Source organism: Diceros bicornis, chromosome 10 (genome assembly GCF_020826845.1).
Source record: "Diceros bicornis minor isolate mBicDic1 chromosome 10, mDicBic1.mat.cur, whole genome shotgun sequence".
NCBI lineage: Eukaryota > Metazoa > Chordata > Mammalia > Perissodactyla > Rhinocerotidae > Diceros > Diceros bicornis.
The window spans coordinates 36,015,699-36,040,752 of NC_080749.1; the positions used below are offsets into that span (position 1 = coordinate 36,015,699).

General features: G+C 39.3%; 2 protein-coding genes across 7 annotated transcripts in view; one reads left to right on the forward strand and one right to left on the reverse strand.

Moving 5' to 3' along the window:
- The window catches only part of STAM2 (signal transducing adaptor molecule 2), a 44,297-nt gene extending 30,386 nt beyond the window's left edge, over positions 1-13,911 (reverse strand). The window contains exon 1 of one of the 2 annotated variants that reach the window (XM_058548978.1): positions 13,762-13,911. In XM_058548978.1, coding sequence (XP_058404961.1) covers positions 13,762-13,801 — 40 coding nt within the window. In that variant the 5' untranslated portion in view covers positions 13,802-13,911. The remainder of the gene's footprint in view (positions 1-13,761) is intronic. The other variant, XM_058548977.1, reaches the window with a different exon arrangement.
- Positions 13,912-14,344: 433 nt separating this feature from the next.
- The window catches only part of FMNL2 (formin like 2), a 398,204-nt gene continuing 387,494 nt past the window's right edge, over positions 14,345-25,054 (forward strand). For 4 of the 5 annotated variants that reach the window (XM_058548970.1, XM_058548965.1, XM_058548976.1 and 1 more), the window contains exons 1-2: positions 14,351-14,403; positions 20,197-20,300. In XM_058548970.1, the coding sequence (XP_058404953.1) occupies positions 14,385-14,403; positions 20,197-20,300 (123 nt within the window). In that variant the 5' untranslated portion in view covers positions 14,351-14,384. Of the gene's footprint in view, positions 14,404-16,033; positions 16,308-20,196; positions 20,301-25,054 lie in introns of all 5 variants that reach the window. The other variant, XM_058548973.1, reaches the window with a different exon arrangement.

The following is a 25,054-nucleotide window of genomic DNA, read 5'->3' on the forward strand; positions in this document are numbered from 1 at the left end:
TTCTAGTGCATAGAAGAGCACCTGGGGCACACAGTAGGTACTCAGTAAATATTTGTTCAATGAATGAACAATGCTGGTTGTTTCTCCATATCCTATTACCCTGGTAAAATGGCTGCCATGTAGGAAACAACAGCAGAGCTTCTGAGTTATATATATATACACACACAACTGAGTTACATAGCTTTCTAAAAAAGCTTTTATGATGCCCAGTGTGGTCCCAGTGAAGTCTGTGCAAAGTTCTGGACCAGCAAGAGCTTCAAGGGTGAGCAGACAAACATCCAAGGGACTGCACAGGATCAAACTTCAATAGCAACACCACGTGGCAACAAAAGCGAACAACATTAGTGGGCTTGTGAGGTTCCAATTCTCTGCTTGTTTACCACAGAGGAATGACAATATCTTTGTGAGTCTCAACCAAGAGAAGGGTAAGTGGGGAAGGGAATGCCTCAAGAGGGAGGCAATGGACTTCTTGTACTGTGATATATAGGTGACTAAGTCTTGAACCTGAAGAGCAAATCATACATATTACACATGACTTGCCAGCTTCATGCTCATCTTTTCTCTTTGGTTATGATGGGGTTTTGTTTGTGCTATACAGATCTATCATTCTTTCTTTTTATAGTATCAATTGACACAGTGTTTAGAACTACCTGAAGATTAAATATTCACCCATATTCTCTTTTGTATATACAGTTATGCGTTCCTTAATGACGGGGATACTTTCTGAGAAATGCATCGTTAGGCGATTTCATCATTGTGCGAACATCATAGAGTGTACTTACACAAGCCTAGATGGCATGGCCTACTACACACCTAGGCTATATGGTACTAATCTTATGGGATCACCGTCATATATGGAGACTGTCATTGACCGAAACGTCGTTATGAGGCTCTGTGCATTATTTCTTTTTTACAGGTAAATCTGTAGTCTCTTTGGAATTTCATTTGGCACATAGTGTGAGGCAGGGACAGAAAAATATTTTTACAATTTGTTTGTCAGTATTTCCAACATCTTAGAACCTATCCTTTCCTCTTTGATCTGAGAAGCCAGCATCATCAATTACCAAATTTTGCCAGTACACGTGTATGAGTACAAACACATACAAACATACACACACACAGACACACACCCCCCGAGTTGAGTCTGATTGTGGACCATCTAATAACCTACCTATTCCTGCTAGAATTCAACTTTTAATGATTATTTTTTCAATTTTGGCCACGTGATACACAATTAAATGTGAAGCCTATTCAATACTCTCAAAAACTCTTCCAACGATTTCAAAAATATCTAAACAGTATTTTTTACTTGATTTAATTTTGATAGAAAATGGAAAAATCCTGATCTAAATACTCTATCCAGCATAGTTTACTCTCTACAAATAGGACTCACAATTACTCTTTTTAAAAAGTATAAAATCTGAAGACTTTATAATGGCCTGCCAAAAAGGATTTCATTTTTCAAGTGAACTAAATAACAGTTAAATTATGTACTTAGCAGTATTTTAAACTCCTGGGAAATTTTAAATATAATAATTAAGGAACCATTCCTTTATAGCATGTCACTTTGCCTACTGTTGGGGCCGTATCTCACATTATCCTGTGTCAATTGCATAGAGGGGAAGAGAGTTAAAAGAGCCCTCCTGGGGTCTAAATGCTAAATTTTCAGGGTTTGGTGGGTGTAAGTCATAACATTTCATCGCCAGGTTTTGATTTGTACATAGACAGCCTCAAGTACACAATGAAATACTTCAGAAAGATTCTAACAATATTATAAAGAATCATTCCATCAATACCTATAAGGAACAAAAAGGTGCCCCCTCTACACAGTACATTATGTTCACTATACAGCTTTAAAAGGAATTCAAGTCTACCCATAAAACTTTTAATAAGATGGGCTCTATCAGTAATAAAAAAAATTATATAAAACAAGAATGCCCACAAGAGATCTGTAAAGCTCCTCCTACTATGTTTGGAAATAAAAACTCATGACTGGTCTGCTTCCAACCATGACAGAGTATCTGCTATTTGCAGATTTGCTATTCTACCAAAAACAAGTGTAAAACAGGCCAAAACATATATATGAGGCAACTGTGTTCAGAAAATGAATAACAGGCAGTGCAGGTCTGAGATCTTTGAGGGAAGGCAAATAAAAAGTGAGACTCATGATGGCCCCAGCTTTCTGCCTGGGAACACTTTCCTGTCTCAACACAAGGAGAATCAGCCCAAGTAGAACGGCTGGGAGACAGAGACCACATTTCTGAGCACAGGGATTTTCTGTGGTTCCTTGGTCAAGGGCTAGGCTACACACACACACAGGGTTAGGCTCTACGAGGTCTAGCAGAGATCACCTACTATGGAGCTGCTGGGAGTCTTTGGAGTTCCTGCCTGTTATGGACTGAATGTTTGTGTCCCCACAAAATTCATAAGTTGAAACAAGCCCTAACCCCCAGTGTTGCTGTATTTGGAGGCTGGGCCTCTAAAGAAGTTATTAAGGTTAAATAAGGTATAAGGATAGGGCCCTGATTCAACTGGATTAGTGTCCTTATAACAAGACACAGCAGAGAGCTCACTGTCTCTCCACACATTCACAAAGAAGTCATGTGAACACACTATGAAAAGGCAGCCATCTGCAACCCAAGAGGAGAGCCCTCACCAGACACCTATCCTGCTGGGACCTTGATGTTGGACTTCTATCCTCCAGACCTGCGAGAATACAAATTTGTTGTTTAATCCACCTAGACTATGGCATTTTGTTATGGTAGCCCAAGCAAACTAATACTACACCCAACTAGAGTAGAGAGAACATTTCAGCCATTCAGTTGAAACCCCAAAAAGGCCACACCTTAGGCGTAAAGACTCCCTAGAATTTAGTTCAATATCGAAATAGGCCTGTCTCACAAAGAAAACCAAGCCTGACAAAAACCTAGAAGATCCTCCAATAATATAACTACCTGACAGAACAAAACTCAACAATAAAGGAAGACAAGATAATCTAGCCTTCTTACAAAGAATAATCACAATGACCAGCATAATATAAAAAATTATCACATATGCAAAAAAGTGTCTCACAAAATAAAAATAATCAATAAAATAGCATAACTCAAACGTGAGAATTAGCAGAAAAGTACTTTAAAGCAGGTATTACATATTTCTTCAAGAACTTAAAGCAAAAGATGGTCAAAAGTGAGTAGGTGGTGAGTGTTTAGCAGAGAAATAGGAACTATAAAAATGGAATTTCTAGAACTGAAAAGTACAACATCTCAACTAAAAAATTTCACTATATGGGCTTAAAAGCAGATTGAAGATCGCAGGAATAGAGTTAATGAACATGAAGAAAAGTCAATAGAAGTCATCAAATTTGAAGAACAGAGGAAAAATTTTAAAAAACTGAATAGAGTCTCAGTATATTAGTTTTTTGAACTTGCTATGTAACAAATTACTGCAAATTAGTGGTTTAATACACCATCCATTATTAGCTCATAGTTCTGTAATTCAAAATCTAGGCAGGCTTGGCTGGGTTCTAGGTGCAGGGTATTACAAGGCTTATTGTTGGGGAATTGGTGTTATTTAACTAAAACATGATACCTAAATTCATGCATTTGGAACTTTGTAAAGTGAGAACTGACTGTACATTAAAGCAGAGTTTAAATCTTTCTTCAAATGCGCATGGAACTATCAAACACTGGAAATAATCTAGGACAATATACACAGCATATTCTCTGAATACAATATATTTTTATTAGACCAAATGTAATACCCAATCGTAGGGAAATTAACAATCAGGACATATAAATAATTAAGACTATAACAGAAGGCAATATAAAAACTTATTATAATTAGGATACTACATATCAATATCTTGGGACATGACAAAGGCAATGGTTAGATCTTAGAGGAAAAACTGCTTTTTATGTATTAAAAAAACTATTTTTATACCTTAAAATTATAGAAGAACAGGGAAAAATTGGCAAAAAAATTTTTTTCAGTAGCAGAAATAAACTAGAAAACATAAGGCCAGCCCGGTGGCGCAAGCGGCTAAGTGCGCACACTCCACTGCGGCAGCCCGGGGTTCGCCAGTTCAGATCCCGGGCGCGCACCAACGCACCACTTGTCAGGACATGCTGTAGCAGCATCCCATATAAAGTGGAGGAAGACAGGCACGGATGTTAGCCCGGGGCCAGTCTTCCTCAGCAAAAAAAGAGGAGGGTCGGCAGATGTTAGCTCAGGGCTGATCTTCCTCACAAATAAATAAATAAATAAAAATAAAAATAAACTAGAAAACGTAAAGCAAATAAATGAATAGAATTCACTTTGGTATCTAACAGAAAACCACAGCTGACAGCTTCTACTGAAGATATAAAAATGTTCTTTCTTTGGACCAATTCATTATAAACTAAATAACTATTTGAAAAGGTAGAAGAGCCAATTTTTCCTAGTTTATAAATAAATCACACATGTTGACACTATTAAAATAATTATATATACTTGTCATTAAGTTTCCAGACCACACAATTCTTGTGTAGTCATTAAATTTAGATTAAAACACATAAATGCCCAATACCTCAACCTGATAGATATAAATATTTCACCTCCCTCTCTGACTCCAATGACAACAACCATACTTAGCATTCTAGAGTACTTGGGTTTAGCATACATTTTCTCATTTAATCCTCCCCCATTTAATGTTTTGATATGTTCAGGTAAATTTTTATTGATGCAAATCTTCAGTTTTGCAGTTTGGGGAAAGCAGTAATATAAATTCTACTTTAAAATACACTGTTTGTTATCTCCTAAAATGAAAACCTACTTACAGCTCTGAGTACTGAATGAAAGGTAATAATTTAATTAACAACAACAATAACAAGTAACAGCTTCAAAGCATTTTATACATGCTAAACCACTTACACTTCAATCCAATGAAGTAAGGATTCTCCATTTTATAGATGAGGAAACTGAGGCACAAAAGTAACTAGCACGAGGTCACACAGCTAGTAAGTAGTAAAAAGGGGATTTTAATCTGGGCAGTCTGGCTCAGGGTATATTCTCTAAGTTTAAATACTATATTAAACTGCCTCTTGAGTGCAATTTTTGTTCAAAACAGCTAAATTAATTCTTCCCAACAAGTTAGTTTTCAGTTTCCCTATGTACAAACATTTTAAACATACTGAACAGGACAAATGCAAGTTCAACTCTTGTTTATAAGAAAAGGATCAGACAGAATGCCTCGCATTAGCTCCATTTACTACATCATCTAATAATACAATATACTTAAGAGTTTCTTCCTCTGGTGGAATACAGAAGAGTGAATACCACTTTTTTTCATTCCACTCTTTTTTCATTTCACATATCACATTTTCGGGGGAATTAGGAAGAGTTAGGAGAGTTGGGCAGTTAGGAAAGAGGTGGGAAAAAACCACATCAAAACCACCTTTTACTGCCTTTTAATATTGTAAACCATCTACTAAAAAGGTAAAAAGTCTTGGGCAAGCCTTTATATTCCAGCAAGTTCACTTTCTTCTTGGCTGATACTTTCAAGATGCCCTCTGTAACCCTGTTAGGTGAGAGCCATGCTCCCTCCCAACTCCACAAAACAGGCATGCTCATTTCTACCAACAGCTTTACATTAGGGAAACAGGGCAGCAGCACAAATGTAGGAAGTATAATTTCTATCATAACAGACCTATCAGGAAGCTTCATGTGCAAGACACTTACTGATCAGTGGGAAAAGGGAAAAATGAGTCTCCAAAATAACCACTAACATGCCAAAACGTCACTGATGGAGAATCAAAAGCAGTTAGGCTGGAGAGGTGATCACATGACTTCCGCAGACTGAGGAAATCATTATGCACACTCTGTATGCACATGTGGAGTACACACACCACCCACTAAACACTCAGGACCTGCCTTCTCTACACCCAGCTCTGAAACTTACTTACTAGCTTAAGGTCTCTAGGTAGTTCACCTCAGCTCTGACTCAAATCTGAATCCATGTTCTCATTTGTAAAATGGAGATGAAAATGCTTGCCATGTTTAAAAGACGAGTTGTGAAAATTAAGTGAGAAGAAAAATGGATAAAAGATTTAGATACTTCAAAAAAGAGGATATTCATTTAACAAATAAATATATTTAAAGGAGCCCAACATCAATAGTCATCAGGTAAATGCATTTTAAAACCACGAGATAACACTAGAATGGGTAAAATTTTTAAAACTACATCACCACACACTGACAAATTTCTGACACGAAACTGAAGTAATATGAGCTAAAAATAAGTAGGTGGCTACTTCAGAATGTTAATAATTTTTAGGGGGCAAGATGTGTATCACACTGACCTTCTTAGGTTTAATCCCTGTACTAAATACAAACATTTATTCACTATCAAGTAAAGTAACAGAGCCTAATACAGCAATAATAATGTTAAAAAAAGAAAGGAGTTCTTCTCTTCAACCCTCCACCTTAAGTGCTTAGCACTACTAGGAAAGCCAAAACATGGCATATGCTAGATTTCTTTAAGCAGAGCTTTTAGAAAAGAATGTTAAGATGATTCATCCAATGACATATGAAAGCAAAAGAAGCTGCTCCAGATAACAATAAAAAGTCCCTTTTAGTTCAAATGAACTCAAACTCTGAGTCACTACAATTCTCATGTTGCAAACGAAAACTAACAAACAAATGCTTCATAAGGGAATATTTACTGACGAAGAAAAGAGTTTGTGAGTTTTCAGTTACAATAAAAATTTTACTGATGAACAAATTTTTTCATCCTATATGCTACTACCATTTAAAAATTACACTAAATAATAGGGTTATTGTGCGTAATAATATTTTAAAAGTCTTCATCATTTCCCTTCATGGTTTTATAAGAGACCTATTAAATACAACTTCTGAGACTGCAATAAGTCAGGCAAAACTGTAACTACTTCACAAGATCTTCAGTTTTCAACATTCCTTAACTACAGGAAACTAAAGAAAGTCCTCCTTGTATGAAACAGTGATAGCTGTCGCAAACACATCTCAATGGTAAAGAAATGTAAGTGTTCCACAGGCTGTGGGAGGAACAGAGAGGTGTTTGTCCTTCAAGCATAGGCAGTTACAGGTCCACTAATAAAATAATGTCCTAAACAAAAAATAAACAAACAGAGAGAAAGAAAGAAAATAATGTTAAGGGTAGTCTAAAAGATGGGAGCAATATTTATTACTCCAAAAGAAGACTTGAAGATGCCAAGAAGCCAATGTGAAACTCAGTCCTAAAAAAAAGGATTGGAGAAAAGAATGTTTGAGCAATACCAAAATGTCTCAGGTTTCTAGTAGCAATATTCTCACCAAGAGGGTCTGACAAATGTTGTTGATTGACTGATATCTGAAATAGGAAAAAGACTGTAAACAAAAACTTTTAAAAACTCTGTAACTTACACAAAGTGAAAAACCCAGGGGAGGGGGAGAGAGAAGGTTAGATATGGGGACACAAGGCAAGCAAGGAGGGAAAAAAAATAAGAGGAGATAAAGAAATGATATATCCTTAAGTTTTACTTTGATATCTGGGCGACAGATGGTTAGAACTATCAGCTGTCAAGTAACCGGAGTTTGATATTCTACACTACATACCTATAAACAAAGTCTACTATTTTAACACTCAAAACATGTTTGCAGTCCTTTCATTTAAATAAAAAAAGCAGCCAGCCCAGAGACACATCTACCTAAGTATGCTGCTGTAGTATTATGTTGTATATTCACTTGTAAAAAAATCCTCCTCTTGCCCTCTTGCCTTATGTTCAGACTATAATCTAAGCAAGCTTATAACTAAATGTTATTATCAAAGAACAAAAATGTATATTTTTAATTATCCACATCATCAGTTCATAGGAAACAAAAATATAAATTACAATGTCTTTTCTCTTAAATCCTAAAAGAGCCTAAAAGAAACTCCCTTTTATGATTCTACCAATCTGATCAGGGGAGCTTGCCCTACCACCTATAAAGGCCATTGACATTAGAAAGTGGTACTGGTACAGAATAGATAAAGAGACTACTATAGAAGAACTGAAAGCACAGACACAGGCCTCATATAAGGAAATGTACCTATGAAGGAGAGAGTGTTCCAAAACAGTGGGGAAAGGCTAGACAGTTCAATAAGCAATTAAACAACTGATTATTGTCTATTGTCAACTGATTATTCAATCAGATCTTTCCTCAGACCCTACACAAAATCAAGTCCAGGTGGATTAAAGACCTAACTGTGAAAATTAAAACTTTAACAAAAGTTTCAGAAGAAAATATAACAAGATCCGGGGCCAGCCCGGTGGCGCAAGTGGTTAAGTGCGCGCACTCTGCTGCGGCTGCCCAGGGTTCGCCGGTTCAGATCCCGGGCGTGCACCGACGCACCGCTTGGCAAGCCATGCTGTCCCATATAAAGTGGAGGAAGAGGGCACGGATGTTAGCACAGGGCCAGTCTTCCTCAGCAAAAAAAGAGGAGGATTGGCAGATGTTAGCACAGGGCTGATCTTCCTCAAAAAAAAAAAAAGAAAGAAAGAAAAGAAAATATAACAAGAGCCTTATAATTTCAGGGTAGAGGAGGCTTTCTTAAACAAGAAAAATAAATCAAGGGAGAAAGACAATATCACTAAATTAAAACTTAAATTTTCTTAACAATAAAAGACATCAGAAACAAAAAGGAGCAAAAAACTGGGATATATATTTGCAATTCACATAACCAACAAAAGATTAGTAGAGAATGTATACCGAACTCTAAAAATCAGTAAGATAAAATAATCCAACAGAAAAATAAGTAGAAGTAATAAGCAGGTAATTTTTAGAAAAAGAAAACAGAATGACCAAGAAATATATGAAAAGATGCTCAACTTTACTAACAATGAAGGTGAAATGAAAACAATGCTCTATTTCACACTCATCAAATTGGCATAAATTTAAAAATTTGACAACACCCACTGTTAGTGAGAATGTGGAAAAACAAGGGACTTTAATTTCACTGCTGGCAGGAGCAAAATCTCCCACGAGTATACGGAAGGGCAATTCTGCACTATCTAACATTTTGCAACTTTGCACTATTTACACTTTTAATAAGGAATTCCTCCTCAAGATACAATCCCTAGAGAATCTCTCGCTCATGTGAACAAGAAAACATGGATACAACTTTCACTGCAGTGCTGTCTGTAACTGGAAAAAACTTCATGTCCATTAACAGGAGAATTGATAAATAATGTGGTATATTCATACAGTGGAACACCACATAACTGTTAATGAATTAGAGCTACAAATATCAACATGAATAACTCACAAAAAATGCTGAATGACAAGTTACAAATGACACACAAAGAATGACACTATTTTGGGGCCAGCCTGGTGGCCCAGCTGTCGGGTTCGCGCGTTCCACTTCGCAGGCCCAGGGTTCGCCGGTTCGGATCCTGGACTCGGATCTACTCACCGCTCATCAAGCCATGTGGAGGCAGCGTCCCATAGAGAAGAGCTACAACTCTACAACTATGATACACAACTATGTACTGGGGCTTTGGAGAGAAAAAAGAATAAAAAAGAGGAAGATTGGCAACAGATGTTAGCACAGAGCCAATCTTCCTAAAAAAACAAATAAATAAAAAAATGACACTATTTTTATGAAGTTTAAAAATATGCAAAACAATACATATAGTATATTCGTGTGTATAGTATATACATTATAAAATAGAGTTTATATCTTTTTGAAGAGTGTTTAACTCTGAGAAGGGAGGAAAAAGAATAGGATCAGGTAGCTACTAAATATATCAGATAATTTCAACTGTATCTTGAATGTTTTCTTAAAAAAAAAGAATAAAGTGTGGCAACATATTAGGACTTGAGAGAGCTGGATGATAGGAACAGGAGTTTATATCTTGTACTTTATGCTAAAAATATTTCATGGTTTAAAAAATTATAAAATACATTAATTAAAATTTGTAAATATCTGAAAATATTAGGATTTTTGGTACAATGTAAGCAAAATAAAGTATAGAAAAAAACTGGCTGTTACAGCTATCATTCTTATTCATAACCAAAAATTATTTTTAATTTTAATTTTTTGCAAAGATTATAACCTCACTGTGTTCAAGAACTGACTCAAAAAGAATGTAAATGTTATAGATTTGAATGTACAAAGTAAATTTGTATTACTAGAGTGCTGTCAATATCTTTTTTCCCCCCAAATTGAGGTTACTCTATGTATTTCTGTGTCCTCTACTTTTTTTTTTTTGAGGAAGATTGGCCCTGCACTAACATCTGTTGCCAATCTTCCTCTTTTTCTTTTTTCTCCCCAAAGCCCCAGTGCACAGTTGTGTGTCATAGTTGTAGAGTTGTAGCTCTTCTATGCAGATGCCGCCTAAGCACAGCTTGATGAGCGGTGAGTAGGTCCGCGCCCAGGATCTGAACTGGCGAACCCCGGGCCGGCGAAGCAGAATGCAAGAACTTAACCGCTATGCCACCAGGCAGGCCCCTCAATATCTATTTTTATAGTAGAGTTTCTTATAAAATTCCATGGAGTAAAAGATCCCATGACCGAAAGCCCCCAAGCTCCTCACTGTCAAGTTCATCAAACACAACACAAGCCAAAGACACAGCAATACATGCATTCAAATTTCACTTAGACAAGTCTCCTTCTAAGATAAAGGTTCACACTTCAATCCACTGTGTCAGAAGAGCTTTGCAGAGGTAGAATCTGAGCTCAGCTTTGTGGGACACAATTAAGTATATCTTCAAGGAAGGAGATACCAAGGTTGCTGGAAAAAAGCAGAAGTCTATCAGAGAATAGTAAATGGCACAGAGGCAGAAACTAGCAAGAAAGACTGCCTGGCTGGAGTAAGGAGAAAAAAAGATATGTGAAGAAGAACTGGAGTCAGGGAGCATAACAGATAAATTATGACTTGGGAACCAACATAGCGAGACTGGAAAAATTGGTACAGAATATACGGAAATGACACATTCCCTTTTAACACTAACCACTAAATCTTCCTACTCTGGCTCTGTCCCCCACGTTGCCCTTTCCCCGTGGAATTCCCTAAGAAGGCTGCCCCAACCAGGCTTTAAGACTTGGGGCTGGGATGGGCAGGGGCAGGTGGGAGTATTTTCTCAGCACAGCTTCAAAGGAATTTCAGTGAAGAAAACAAAAATAAATCCAGATTTGAAGAAATCCAATAAATATTTAAAGAGCTCTAATGCTACCATACCCAGCATACCCTTCAGGGTTTGCAGGTTCTGACTCCAAGAAAAAAAAAGGAATTTGTCAGAGTTCCTTACATCCTAGCCTTTGGCTTGCTTCCACATGACAAGTCATCTACAACCATTCAACTCAGGAGAGCCTTCCTAGACATCTTGACCCACTACAGCCTTTCCTCAGGGTCTGAGAAAAGGGTTTCTTCCCCAAATGAATGTCAGAAAGACTGCTCACCCTCTGGGGAGACTCTGAACCTACCAAAGAAATGTAGTTTCATCTTCAGAGGCCCTTAAGTATGAAATAACCATAGCATACATATAGTAAGAGGTGGTTACTTCCTGCAGGTAAAGGGCTGTCAGGGAGTGGGGAGAGAGGGAGGATAGTGTCAACACCTTTACAGGGAAGGCATCTGCCTGAAGGCCCTTGTCTTCTCTTCAGGGAAGATGACTGCTTTAAATAACAGGAGAATGTAAAGCATCTCGAGTATTTCTAGTACCATATTTATCACATTATATTACAATTATCTTTTTATGTGTGTATGTGTCCTCCATCAGATTGAGAGTTCCTTGAGGGCAGGAACTCAGTCTACTTATTAAACTTTTGTGTCCCCAGAACTTAACACAATGTCTGCGACTGTAATCATTCAATGCACATTTGTTGAATGAAAGATGAACACAAGTATGACAAAAAAGAAACAACGGTAATAAAAATCTGACTGAATCCAAGAGAGCAGGTGAAAAAGACAATGACACTGCAAAAGAACATTCCTGGAGACATTTCAAGTTAAATATTAACTTGCTTGTACTACATAACTATTTCAAATTAAAAGGAGCTTTAAGTTCTGAAAAATGTAATATATAGTTTTTCTTCTATGATACAGGTTTAAGGCCAGTTTAAACTTAGTATTTCATTCCACTTTTTTGATTAATTCCATTCACTTGTCTAAAAGAAGTTACAAACAGGCCTCAAACTCGCCCTTTCACCCTTAAGCTGCCTTTTGGATACTGACTTCAGTCACACTTATTTGAGTTAACAAATAAATACTTGATGCTTTGGTTGATGGCACTGTCCAGGAAATAATTTACACACAGCAGTATTTTTTGTCTGAACAGCAGTGCCTCTTTTACTACAGTGGCACTAAACTATGATCCACTAAACCATGCTGGGACCTCAGGAGCCTGAGGGGGAGGTTTAGAAAAACAAAACAGGCAGAGCAACTAGGCCTGCTTCTACCAGAGACCTTTTCAGTCAGAAAACAATGGGCTTCTGGGAAAGATTTCCCTTGAAAAAAACAGTTTCACAGTTTCTAAGTTTGCAAATCATTTGTCTTGATTCTATTTTGCCCTTTCTGTTTTATTTCACGAGGACACAATGAAAGTCTTCACAACAGCAATAAAAAGTACAGGTCTCACAGCAACAAAGGAAAGTATCATTACATGTTCCAAAAGCAGAGCTGTGAGCCTCAACGTATGCTTCCTAGATTTATGCCAGTCACCTGTGCGACATATTTGAAGACTAAGGGTCAAGATATAATTATAAAATTTCTCAGCTCTCTGAGAATGGAAGGAGCTTATAACGTACATCATGTTTCACTTCTGAACACGCTGTGGGGATCCCATAATATACCAAAATAGGGTACTTTCTAGAATCTCCTCATAATTAGAAAATTTTAACTATGAAACAGGTGGCTCACTACTACGATGTGCAGTATTCTGTGTGACTCTGGCAATTTTCAGCCATGATTTTTTTTATTCCACTAAGTCCTAACACTCTGCCTAGGGTTCTGCTAAGTATTGCTACAAAAATCTTTACTCAGCCAGTTTGTTTTACTGTTATTCTAATGCCCAAAAGAAATTCTCATATCCCGCCCAACTTTTTCTCACTCCAAAGTCAGAGACATCAGCGCTCTTACGACGCCAAGAAATGAAATACTATTAGCTGTTCTTGACTGTTTTGAGATCCTAGGGTTTTGCTTTTCATACTCTAAGAGAACAACTCGTAGCACTTGCGCTACCCGTGGACAGAGAGTAACACTTCCACTGTAAATAAATCCCGAAGCTGGGCTGTCAGGACTTGGATGTATTTGCATATAAGCGAGGTGAAATAGCTTCTTCCTATTGAATGGGGGCGAGTCGAGGTCTCTAGAGTCGGACTGCCCTAGACAGCAGGGTCTTCATCGCTGCATCATCTCTTAAGGGGGGAAGGGGATGCTTAACCAGCTCAAGAGGGAGCAGGAAGTGTGTATCATCAACTCCGCAACTGCTTCATCAGTCCAGTCTCCAGCGAGCCCCAGGCTCTTCCCCATTCCTGCACCTGGCGAGGAGAAAGGACTTCCTTCGGGGTCTCCAACTTCAGGTGGCCAGGTGGCATTCCCCAAGCCGCTGGCGACGCGCCGAGGCTGCCCCCTGAAAAATCCCGGCAGCGAGGCAGCGGCGCCGCCCCCCTCTCGCCCTTTGCTTGGCTTTCCAGTCCCCGGAGTCGCCGCCGCTCACCTTCTAGCACGACAAACAGCAGCCCCGGGCCCAGGCCCAGCACTTACCCACGTCCTGCTCGGCACTTACCCACGTCCTGCTCGAACGGGTTGGCGGTGAACAGAGGCATCTCGCCTGCGCCCGAGCCCTAGTCGCTGCGGTCTGGCCGAGGCTCGGCGGCTGCTGCGGGCTGGGTGACGGCCGGCCCAGGCTTCCTAGACGGCTCGGCTCCGGCAGCGTCCTCGCCCTTCCGCCAGCGCACCTGCCCGGCTCCCGCCTGACGGGCCAGCTCCGGGTCCGCGCGCCGCCCCCGCGCTCCGCCCTCAAAGCCTCTCCCGGGGCGGGGTCCCGCCAGCCACGGGCATCCTCTCAGTGCCCCTGTCGCCGCCGGGAAGAGGCGGCAGCCCTTGTCCCAGGCCCCCACAGGGGTCAGGCGGCCGCCGCGACCACCTTTCCATCGCTAGGACCCCGGCAGGCCACGGAGCGGGGGACCTTCGAGCCGGAAGTTGTCGCGCCTAGAAAGGGGCGACGCCAGAAGCGCGGAAGCGCGCAGTCCCGGCGGCGGCACGGCAGGGGGCGCGGTCGTGTGGTGTTCTCCGCGCGGCGCAGCCGGTTTGGAAGGCTAAGTTCTCGCTCCTTGGGTGCGTTCTTAAGCTGCAGCCTAGTCCCTCCACGGCCGCGGTCGCGTCACAGTCCCGTTGCCCTGGAAACGGATGGAGCCTCGGCGCAGAGGTGGGTTTGCTCTCGGGCGCTTACGGTGTTGCGCTCTCCTCGGCGCCTAAACCCCGCCGGAATAACCGCCCTGGAAAACGGTGGTCGAAGTAACCGTGGCTCTGTCGGGACTCTGAACTTTTCGGTTTCCATCGTGTCCTCGCCGGGCAAACACTGCTGGATTGTGGGAATCCAAAGACGAATGAGGCACACTCCGTGCCTTCAAGTTGCTGACAGTTTTACAGGGGCAGTGTATAACATATACGTGACAGTATATGACAATCCTGATATGTACTAGGGGTCACACACTCAAATTCCCATGCAGCCAGGTATTTAGATGAATGTAAAAGTGCAAGCACCCTTCCCACCCACACTCCCTAACCCTCTTAACCCTGCTTTATTTTTCAATAGCGTTTATCACTTCCTAATATATAATTTACTTAATGAGGATGTTTTCTGTCTCCCCTCTTTAGAATATAAACTCCATGATCAATTTTGTTCGCAGCACCTAAAACAATGTCCGGCAAGAAATAGGTGCTCAGTAAATACTTTTCCACGTAGCTGTGGCTATCCAACCCAACAGCGCGTTCTGAAGATGGCAGGTACTAGTCAACTTCGGCCATTTGTTGAAGTGTGGGCCCTGCTGGAGCTTCCAGTTTTTCAGTGATTTTTAAATGTTAAGAATTGCTTCAACATTTTAACAATGGGTCAAACAGAACCGTCTTACAACTTCTGGTATAAAGACTTGATACATACAAGAGAGAACTCTTACATGGAATAGTTCCGAAAGCTGTTTGCATTTTACACTGTAAAGCTAGGTGCACAAATAAGAAAGATACGTTTGCAGGTGGAAGGATCTGGTTTTCAAAAAAACATTGAACCTAGGATGTTCAAGATATGTTTGGGAACTGTCTAGATGGATTTATCTAGGATTAAGGTTTAGTGTTGGAATGGAAAACAAGGCTAGATAGAAATAAGAGGAAATAGATTGAGAAGAGCCTTAAGGAACAAGCTAAGAAATTTTAATTTTAGCATATAAGGCATTAGATAATCATTTAAAGATTTTGAGCGGCAGAGTAGTATACTAAAAAGAGTTTCTGGATATTAATCTGACATCAATGTACATGATGTATATGAAGAAGCAGACCCAGACAGAACAGTTTAGGAGGCTATTACAGCACTGGAAAGTCATAAGAAGAGATATTGTGTAGGAGCTTGTATTGAAATAAGAGCAAAGGGCTGAGGATTAGCCCTTGGAAAGCATTCACATGTTAAAGAGATTCCTTTAGCTCCTCCTCATCTTTAATGGCAAGCATACTCAAGAATCTACCTGTGTTTACCTTTCTGTGTGGGTACTCAGTCTCCAAGAGTGGTATGTTATTTTTCATGAATTTCCAAAGCGTTTAGTTTGAGTGTTATTTTTTTAAATAAACTTATTTTGGAATAATTTTAGATTTATAAAAAAGTTACTGAGATAGGACAGTGAGTTCTCGGTTACCCCTCACCCCATTCCTCCCACTGTTAACGTCTTACATTTCCATGGTACATTTGTCAAAACTAAGAAACCAACATTAGTTCATTGCTGTTAACTAAACTCCAGGCTTTATTTGGATTTTGCCAGTGTTTACATTGATGTCCTCTTTTTTCCCAGGATCCAATGCATATGTGCCAGGGATCCCCAAGACCACCCCCAGATTCAGTGATTCACTAGGACTCACAGGACTCAGCATATAGTCATCCTCAAGACTATGATTTATTACAAAGAAAGGATACAAAACAAAATCAGCAATGGGAAATGGCACGTGGAGTGAATGAAGTCTGGACATGCAAACTTCCTAGAGTCCTCTCTCAGTGGAGTCACACAAGACATGCTTAATTCCTCCAGCAACAAGTTGTGACAACACATGTGAAATGTTGTCTACTGGGTAAGCTCATTGCAGATTCGATGCCCAGGATTTTTATTGCAGGCTAGTCACACAGGCACCCTCTACCTAACGTGCACCCAAATTTCCAGGCTCCCAGAAGGAAAGCCAGTGTTCAGCATAAACCACATTGTTTGTACAGTTTAGGCATCATAAGCCATTCTTATCAGGGAATTGTGGGAACTCTCCCAAAATCTGAATTCCCAGATGCCAGTCAAGGGCCAACCTTGCAAGCTGGCCTTGATATTGGATAGCAGTCTCAGGCCTGCTATGTTAACTCTTTTCTGCATACCAGGGTACCACATTTCATCTAGTTGTCATGTCTCCCTAGTCTCCTCTGGTTTGTGACAGTTTCTCAGTCTTTCCTTGTTTTTCATGACCTTGACAGTCTTGAGGAGTGCTGACCAGATATCCTGTAGACTGTCCCTGAATCTAGGTTTGTCCGATACCTTTCTCGTGCTTAGATGGGTGTTACACGGTTCTGTAAAGAATACCACAGAGGTGAAGTGTCCTCATCACATCCTTTTAGGGGATACATGATCTACGTGATACCTGGTGATGGTAACTTTCAGCACTTGGTAAATGTAGCATTTGCCAAGTTCCTCCACTTTAAAGTTAGTATTTTTCCTTTTCCCTCCTTTATTCTTAGGAAGCAGGTCACTGAGTCTAGGCCACCTTCAAGGGGAAGGAAGGGAATTTAGCTTCACCTTCTGTATAAAGGAGTATCTAATTATATTATCAGATTTCTTCCATAAGGAAAATTTGTCTCTTTTCTCCCATTTACTTATTTATTAAATTGTTTATTTATATCAGTATAAACTCAGGTATGTTTATTTTATACTTTGAGTTGTAATCCAATAATACATTTTGTTGTTGTTGTTGTCTTGTTTGTTTTTTCTCTAATTGTTCCAGCTTTGGTCACTGGGAGCTCTTTCAGTTGACATCTATGTCCATTTAATATGTCCCTATCTTTTTTTTTTTTTTTTTGAGCATTTCTTTGCCTTTGGGTACTATAAGATGCTCCAGGCTCATCTTGTATATACTCTGCCCCAGTCTTAGAATCACCATTTCTCAAAGGAACCATGGTTCTGAAGGTCTCTTTGAAGGCTAGCATAGAAGATTTCTAGCTTTCATGACGTGCCTTGAGTGATAGCTAACTTGAGCTTGTCATTGCCTTCCTGCAGCGCATTAATAGTAATTAACAACAACCAACCAACTCCACAGTCCTTATAATTGTCTTCATCTCTCTCAAATGCTAGAGCTGTTATAAAAGCCAGTGCATGCCCTTCTACCCACACCCAACCCCAATTTACCATGGTCTTAGTAACTGTGATGCTGCATAAGTAGTTCTCAAAATTTGGCATCCTCCAGAACCACATGGAGGACTTGCTGAAATCACAGATTGCTGGACCCCACTGCAGAGTTTCCAATTTAGTAAGTCCTTTGTGGAGCACAGCCTAACCTCTAGCCAGATAAACATAACACCTCACCCTAAAGCCTGTTTTCCTCAGTTCTTTTTACCCAGTATATCATGTCCAGCTTTTGACCAAAAATTACAAGGCATACTAAAAGACAAACAAAACAAAACAGCTCAAAGAACAAGCATCAGAACCAGATTCAGATATGGCAGAGATCTTAGACATTTCTTCAAGCTCACAGATTCTTCAGCCATGTCCAGTCTACTGATGAGCCCATTAAAGATTAAAAAATCTATAGTCCTATGATTAGGTCTCAGTCTTTATTGAGCTTGTGGGTCTGGGCTGTGACCTTCAGAAGGGCTTCTCAGGTTTACCCCTTCCCCTCTTAGGTGAGACAAGAAGGCTAAAGGAGGCTAGAGTTGGGTATTTCCCTTCCCCCAAGTTGGTTAGGCTCTGGTAAGATCATTTCTTTTGAGATCAGGCCTCATTAAGAAGAACAGAATGCTCTGGGCTTATTACACAATGGCTACTTTTCCCGTCCCTCTGCCAGAAGCACAAGGGGATTTTCCTTGATGTTCACTGTAAGAACCTGGTAGGGCTCCTGGGGGTAAAACTCACAAAAATGTGGGGACCCCTTTATTACTGGGTCTGCCTGAAGTTTTTAAATCTCAGTCTTGTCCACACTGAGCTTCCAGCAATTCATCAATTGTAGCTGAGGTTTTCCTGCTCTAGCGCTGGTTCCCACAGAGGTTTCTGCTCCAGTAAGTTGTGATTCTCTATATCTGCCTGCCTGTCTAATTTTGGAGGCAGCTGTTTGCCCTGTGACCTGTCTTCTCTAGTGTATCTAAGAAGAGTTGGTAATTTTCAGTTCAGCTTCTTTTTCTTGCTGTGTGGGTGGAAGTAATGACTTCTAAGCTCCTTAGAAGCTGGACCAGAAACCAGAAGTTGTTTCTCTTTTTCTCTCTCTTTTCTGTCATAGGTACCAAAATGTTTTGGACCAACATAGTAGAAACCTTAGAATAAGCTCTAACTCTGCTCCTCTTTTTCCAATTTTTTTAAACTAATTTTTTCACTTTTCTTTAAACTTTCTTTTTGCTCTCCCCCACCCCCACTTTCCCTTTGGCATCCCCTCCATTATACCCCAGGCTCTCATTTCCTCCAGGCCTTCCAATTCTCCCCTTGAAAAAGGGCACCAGTGTAGGGAGTGAGAAGGGGCTGGGATCTACTTCATGTTCTGTTAACCGAGTCACAGGCCCATAAGGCTGCATCCCTCCCAGAGAAGGAGTCCTTTTCTTCTCAAGATAGCATATGCGCTGGCCTAGCCCTGCACACAAAACCGACTTAATTATCCTGAAACAGCACCTTTATGGTTTTGTTCCCTTACTCAAGAACTTACTGGATTTTTCCTGCTACAAAAAGTTCAATCTTGAATGTCATTGTGTCTGGTAAGTAACTCGTTTTTCCCTACCCAGTAACCTTATTTTCCATGGCTTAAAGCATCAGTTTTTGAAGTCAGATGAAATTTCAAATCACAGCCCTGCCACTGACTATGTGACTTTGGCAAAATACTTAACTACTAGGAACCTCAGCTTTCTTAGCTGTAGGTATATACTTCATAACTTTGCTGTGAAGATTCAATGGGATCTTGAGAACTTTTCATAAATAAGTGCTCAATAGTGCTTATCATAGTGCTTACAAAAAACTTATTGCAATGATGGATGTGTTTTATATTTGCAGTGTTCAAAACGGTAGCCCCCTGTGGCTATTGATCACTTGAAATGTGGCTAGTGCAACTGAAGAACTGAATTTTTAATTTTATTTCATTTTAATTAATTTAAATTTAAGTAGCCACAAGTGTCTAGTGGCTAGCATATTAGAGCAGCACTAGACAGCACTGTGAAAATCAGTTAAAGGAGAAATAGAAGCGTCTTTTGTCTGTATTACTTGTGCCTTGTGATATTTCACTTTCCAAAAATACATGCTTTCTTCTTTCACCTGTCTTCTTCTTTTACTTCTTTTCATTTTTCACTTCTGGAAATTTAAGAACCAGTTCAACACCCATCTTCTCCAGAAGCATTCCTCAGTTGGTCCCAATCCACGTCTTCCACGTCTCTGAAACTTTTACTGAGCAGATGGTCAACATGGCACTACTTAGCACTTAATGTTCCTCTAACCTATCTTGTGTGATAATTTTAACTCCCCAAGAGTACAATGTAAGGATCTGTGTGGCTTTTTAATTCTGTGCCCTTCACAAGCAACTAGCCCACTATTTAGAATACTATAAACACTGCATTATGGGCTGAATTGTGTGTGTGTCCCTCTAAAATTCGTATGTTGAAATCTAACCCACAATGAGATGATATTTGGAGGTTAGGCCATTGGGAGGTAATTAGGTCATGAGAGTGGAGCCTTCAGTGAGATTAGTGCCCTTGCAAGAAGAGGCCAGAGAGCTAGCTCTCTTTCTTTCCCCTCAGGAGGGGGAATAAAGGAGAAGTCGGCAGTCTGCAAACCAGAAGAGGATCATCACCAGAACCCGATGGTCTGGCACCCTGATCTCAGAATTCCAGCCTCCAGAACTGTGAGAAATTTCTGCTGTTTATAAGCCACCAGGTCTATGGTACTTTGTTATAGCAGTGTGAACTGAGACCCACTGAATAACCCTATTTTTGATTGATTACTGATCCTTTACCTCTCTGATTCATTCCTCTCACCTTCCAATCCCCAACACCATTTTCCAGAAGTTGGCTGAAAAGAACAAAGAAGTACCCAGATATCCAATAAAATGCTTATTACCTTTTTCTTTTCTACCTTTGTGTTACTTTACCTTCCCCACTCTTGCACAAGGAAGGAAAGCACTTTTCAGGTACATTACACTTTTCACATTTCATTTAGCAAACATTAGGTGCCTACTATTTGCAAAATACTAGCAGTGGGGGCAAGGGTGGATGATGGGGGGGCATGAAAATGGTATAATAACTGCCCTCAAATGAGATACTCAGATGGGGAGAGTGATTTATGAAAATGATTGATTAATGGAAAAGAATACATAGAAAAAAGATAGAGCAATACCAATTGTTGGATGAATATAGACCAATGGTATTTTGGTATGTACCCATTTAAAATATTTTAGTTGCCTAGTTGAGGGTAGTTTAGCCCAACATATTTGGTGTTGGGAATGCTTCTGATTGTAATTGAGAAATCTTATCGCAAACTGAACTCTCAAAAATTAGATAGATTGAATCCTTAGTAAAATAAGAATAAAAACTATGTATGGAGAGTCTAGGAAAAAAATCATTTGAATATCAGCTTATGAAAAAGATAACATGGAAAAGTAAAGGATAAATAGAAATGATAATAAAATAAACAGGTCATGTTAAAAGGGTTGGAGAAGAAAAAAGACGTACAAATTCAAGAAATTGTGTGCACACGTATGCATGTGTTTTAAAGGAAAATACTGAGAAAAAGGTTGTCTTAAAAGCCCACAGCTTCAAAAGCCTAGCTTCACAGGAATCCTAGCAGAATTGGTTGATTATATTCAGTAACTCTGTTTACTGACAATACAATTAAAGAGTGATGTAATATAATTACACCAAAAATTAGCTTAATTTTTACTTCATAATTTATTTAAAACTGGAGAATTATTCCTTTTCCCCTTTATCATCATCATTACCATGCTTTGCACAGTAGGTGGTGACATTGCTTCACTCCTAGAATCTATTGGCATGGCCTTAACCACAAAACATAGAGGCAAACTTTGAAACAAATTTCAGGGACCTAATTTGGCCAAAATTAAAAACATTGCCCTTTCTATCTACCTAAAAAATTCATCTGAATAATACCTCATTATAATGTACCAAATTTTTATATATTCTACATTGAGTTTAATAAATAGTATTTGTTGACTAATTCATTTTGCCAATGAATGTCAATTATCCAGCTATTTTTAATATTAATATTCACTTAATCTTCATCACAAGAATGTAATAAATTGTTTCCTTTTTAGTTTTAATGTAAAGATATTTATTTATCATGTGTGCTGGTCATTCAACAATGTTTATTATGCCTGTGGTGACCAGAACTCCATGAATCCCTGCAGAGGTCCAGTCAGAAGATCTGTTATCTGGGTGAGGTCCTGAAGTCAGGTGAAATCTCAACACGCATTTGAGATTTAAAACATCAATTTAAGGCAATCTATAGCTACATTTACACATGGCATGTAGAAATCATCTTTAGTTATCCTAAAATTTATCTCTCTTAAAAAGTTTCAAAGAGTGCATCCTAATTTTAGTATTCAGAATTTATTCAATATTTGTATGCAGCTATATCCTCCTAAGATCCTATCTTTTTAAAATCTTTCTTTTTCTGGGGCCAGCCCTGTGGCCTAGTGGTTAAGTTCGGTGCATTCGCTTCAGTGGCCTGGGTTCAGTTCCCAGGCATGGACCTACACCACTCGTTGGTGGCCATGCTGTGGCGGTGACCCACATACAAAGTAGAGGAAGATTGGCACAGATGTTAGCTCAGCACAGATCCTCCTCAAGCAAAAAGAGGAAGATTGGCAACAGATGTTAGCTCAGGGCAAATCTTCTTCAGCAAAAAATAAATAAAATCTTTTCCTAAAATAAAGAATCACTTTTTAAAAAAATAACTGTCTTTATCTCTTGTCCAGTTTAGGTTCCCTTTCTTGATCGTTTACATAATCACTGTAGTCTTGAAGTGAAACATTCCAAGTAGAGATGTAACATGGTTTTATACTAGGTAGGATTATATTTCCATTTTGGTTTCCAGTAATTTCTTGAGGGTACTGAGCGTGAACCAATAGCTTTAGGAAACCGAAGTCAAAATCCTAAGATCCCTTTCTTGGGCATAATTAATACATGCCTTCTAGCCCAGCAAACATGCAGCTTAGTTTGCTTTTTCCGGAATGTCTTATGTTGTTCTTACTTTAGTCAAAGTTTATCTGTTCTTTCTAGTAAAGGGCGATTGTCAGTTCAAGCAACATTTCAAAGATTTGTATAAACAAGAAACCACATTCACTGCAGGGACTCACCATATTTTCCACAAGTATATTCACATTTTTAATAAGATATTTTATAGATCTCAGATTAAGCCTGGAGACAAGATGTCCTAAAAAAGCTTTAAAATTTTTTTCACCAAAAAAGATATATATCATATCAAGTAATACCTCTCTAATGCATGAAAAGCTATGACTTAGTATTATTTGTATTGCCTGCACCTGGCTCAGTGGATGTGCAAACAACTGTTAGCTGAACGAATGCACCTGAACAGTCTCGGTGTCCAGAACCGCTTTGATTCCACCCATAGGCCGGGCCTCAGGTGCTCTACTGGAAGCCCCTGTGGCCATCCTCAAGCCCTGTGAGGAATCTTTCTAGGCATCTCCCTCCTGCTTTCTCTTATGAACCTGCTTGTTCCACCCAGTGTCTCTGGTTCCCAACCTGTGCCTCATTCCCAGCATCCTCCTCTCTGCTGTGCCTCTTTTAATCGCTGCTTCAGTTAGCAACAAACAAATTCAATATTCACACCAGTTTGACCCTCCACCAGGCTTGTTCCAGCTTTGCTGTCAGGTCTGTGTTTCAGATCTTCCTGAACATCATATTCTGTTACCCTCACGCATTTGCTCAGCCCTGGCTCACCAAGCCAGCACTTCATCTGGGAGGGAAATTCAGGGAAAATGTATGAATGCGAGAATGAACTAGCACATTTTAAACAATGTAGATCATTAACGACTTCAGTAGCTAAAGTCATTGGACTAGAAATAGAAAGGGAAACCTATAAACATGATGGGACCAATTTTAAAAAAAAAAGGAATAAGGGAAGAATTTGTAATTACCATAGTGTCTATATAATAATGAAGGGCACATCCAAGCTCACTGTAGGTCTCCCTCCCAGAGAGACCAGTGCCGTCACTGCAGGAAAAGACCAGGGGCAAGAACTTAAAGTAGTTTTCTGAGGGGGGAGGGGGACATTTTACTATCTCTATTTATCCCTATACTAGGCTAAATTGCTTTATTCAATAAGTTGAATAATAAGTAAATTTACACGATTGGATAATGAAGTGGAAGTGCCATAAACAGCAAGTGACATTGTTGAACTACATGACAAGCAAATGTAGTGGTGGATCACCCTCCACTCTTTAAGCTATTTAAGATTTTTTTAATATTTAAGATTTTTTTAATAGAGAAGACATTTAGAAATAATACAGGAAACATTTACTTACTTTTCTATAAAACCATACTCTAAAAGCTGTGGAAATAATTTTATGGTTCTAGATATATGGTATCTCAAGAAGACTATGACTCTTGAAAAAATCCAGAAGGGCATCATCAGAGTGATAAACTACATTGGAGACTATCTGAAAACCAACCAGGGGCCGGCCCTGTGGCTTGGCAGTTAGGTGCGCGCGCTCCACTGCTGGCGGCCCGGGTTCGGATCCCGGGCATGCACCGACGCACCGCTTCTCCGGTCATGCTGAGGCCACATCCCACGTACAGCAACTAGAAGGATGTGCAGCTATGACATACAACTGTCTACTGGGGCTTTGGGGGAAGGAATAGATAAATAAATAAAATAAAATAAAATAAAGAAAACCAACCAAATGATTAAGGCTACAACTTAAGCAAGATAGATGTTAAAAAGGAATATGATCAGAGTTTATAAACTGTAGCTCACACGTATAAGGCACTATTTTTCAAAACACTGTCACACATTATTTCATTTGCTTATAAAACAGTAAAAATGAGCATTACAATCTTTGTTTTAAAAATAAACAGCATATAAAACTATGAAGGGAATTGAAAAAGGGATAATACACTTCAACTAAATATTAATGTATTATAAATGGGGGAGATTTCTTTGTAGTGTGTAAGAGGTACATTTAAAACAGTGAGCATAACTTGACAATTAAAATAAATGTTATACAGTGAACAATAAACTTGAGACACAGTTTTTTTGAGTCAGGCTGGTAAAGTCCTCAAAGTTGAGTGATTCCAAAGATTAAGGTCAGTTTGTACGTGATATATCTGTAATGAGTTATTAGGAGAAAATAGAAGACAATAGTCTTCCACAGAACATCCCCATGGTCTGAGTCAAATCTGAGATGTTGAAAACAAACATTACATGAAATCAAAAAATTGCTGTATTCTTCTAAATGCCCTGTATAGGAGTCTTAATCCACTACCAAATTACTATTCTAGGACTAATCTTTAGTCATAAGGTTAACATCTTCCATATTCACTTAAAATGAAATAACCTTTGCCTCCCAAATTCGTTAGCACACCAGCAGAATCCAGGCATATCGATTATTAGAGAAATGGC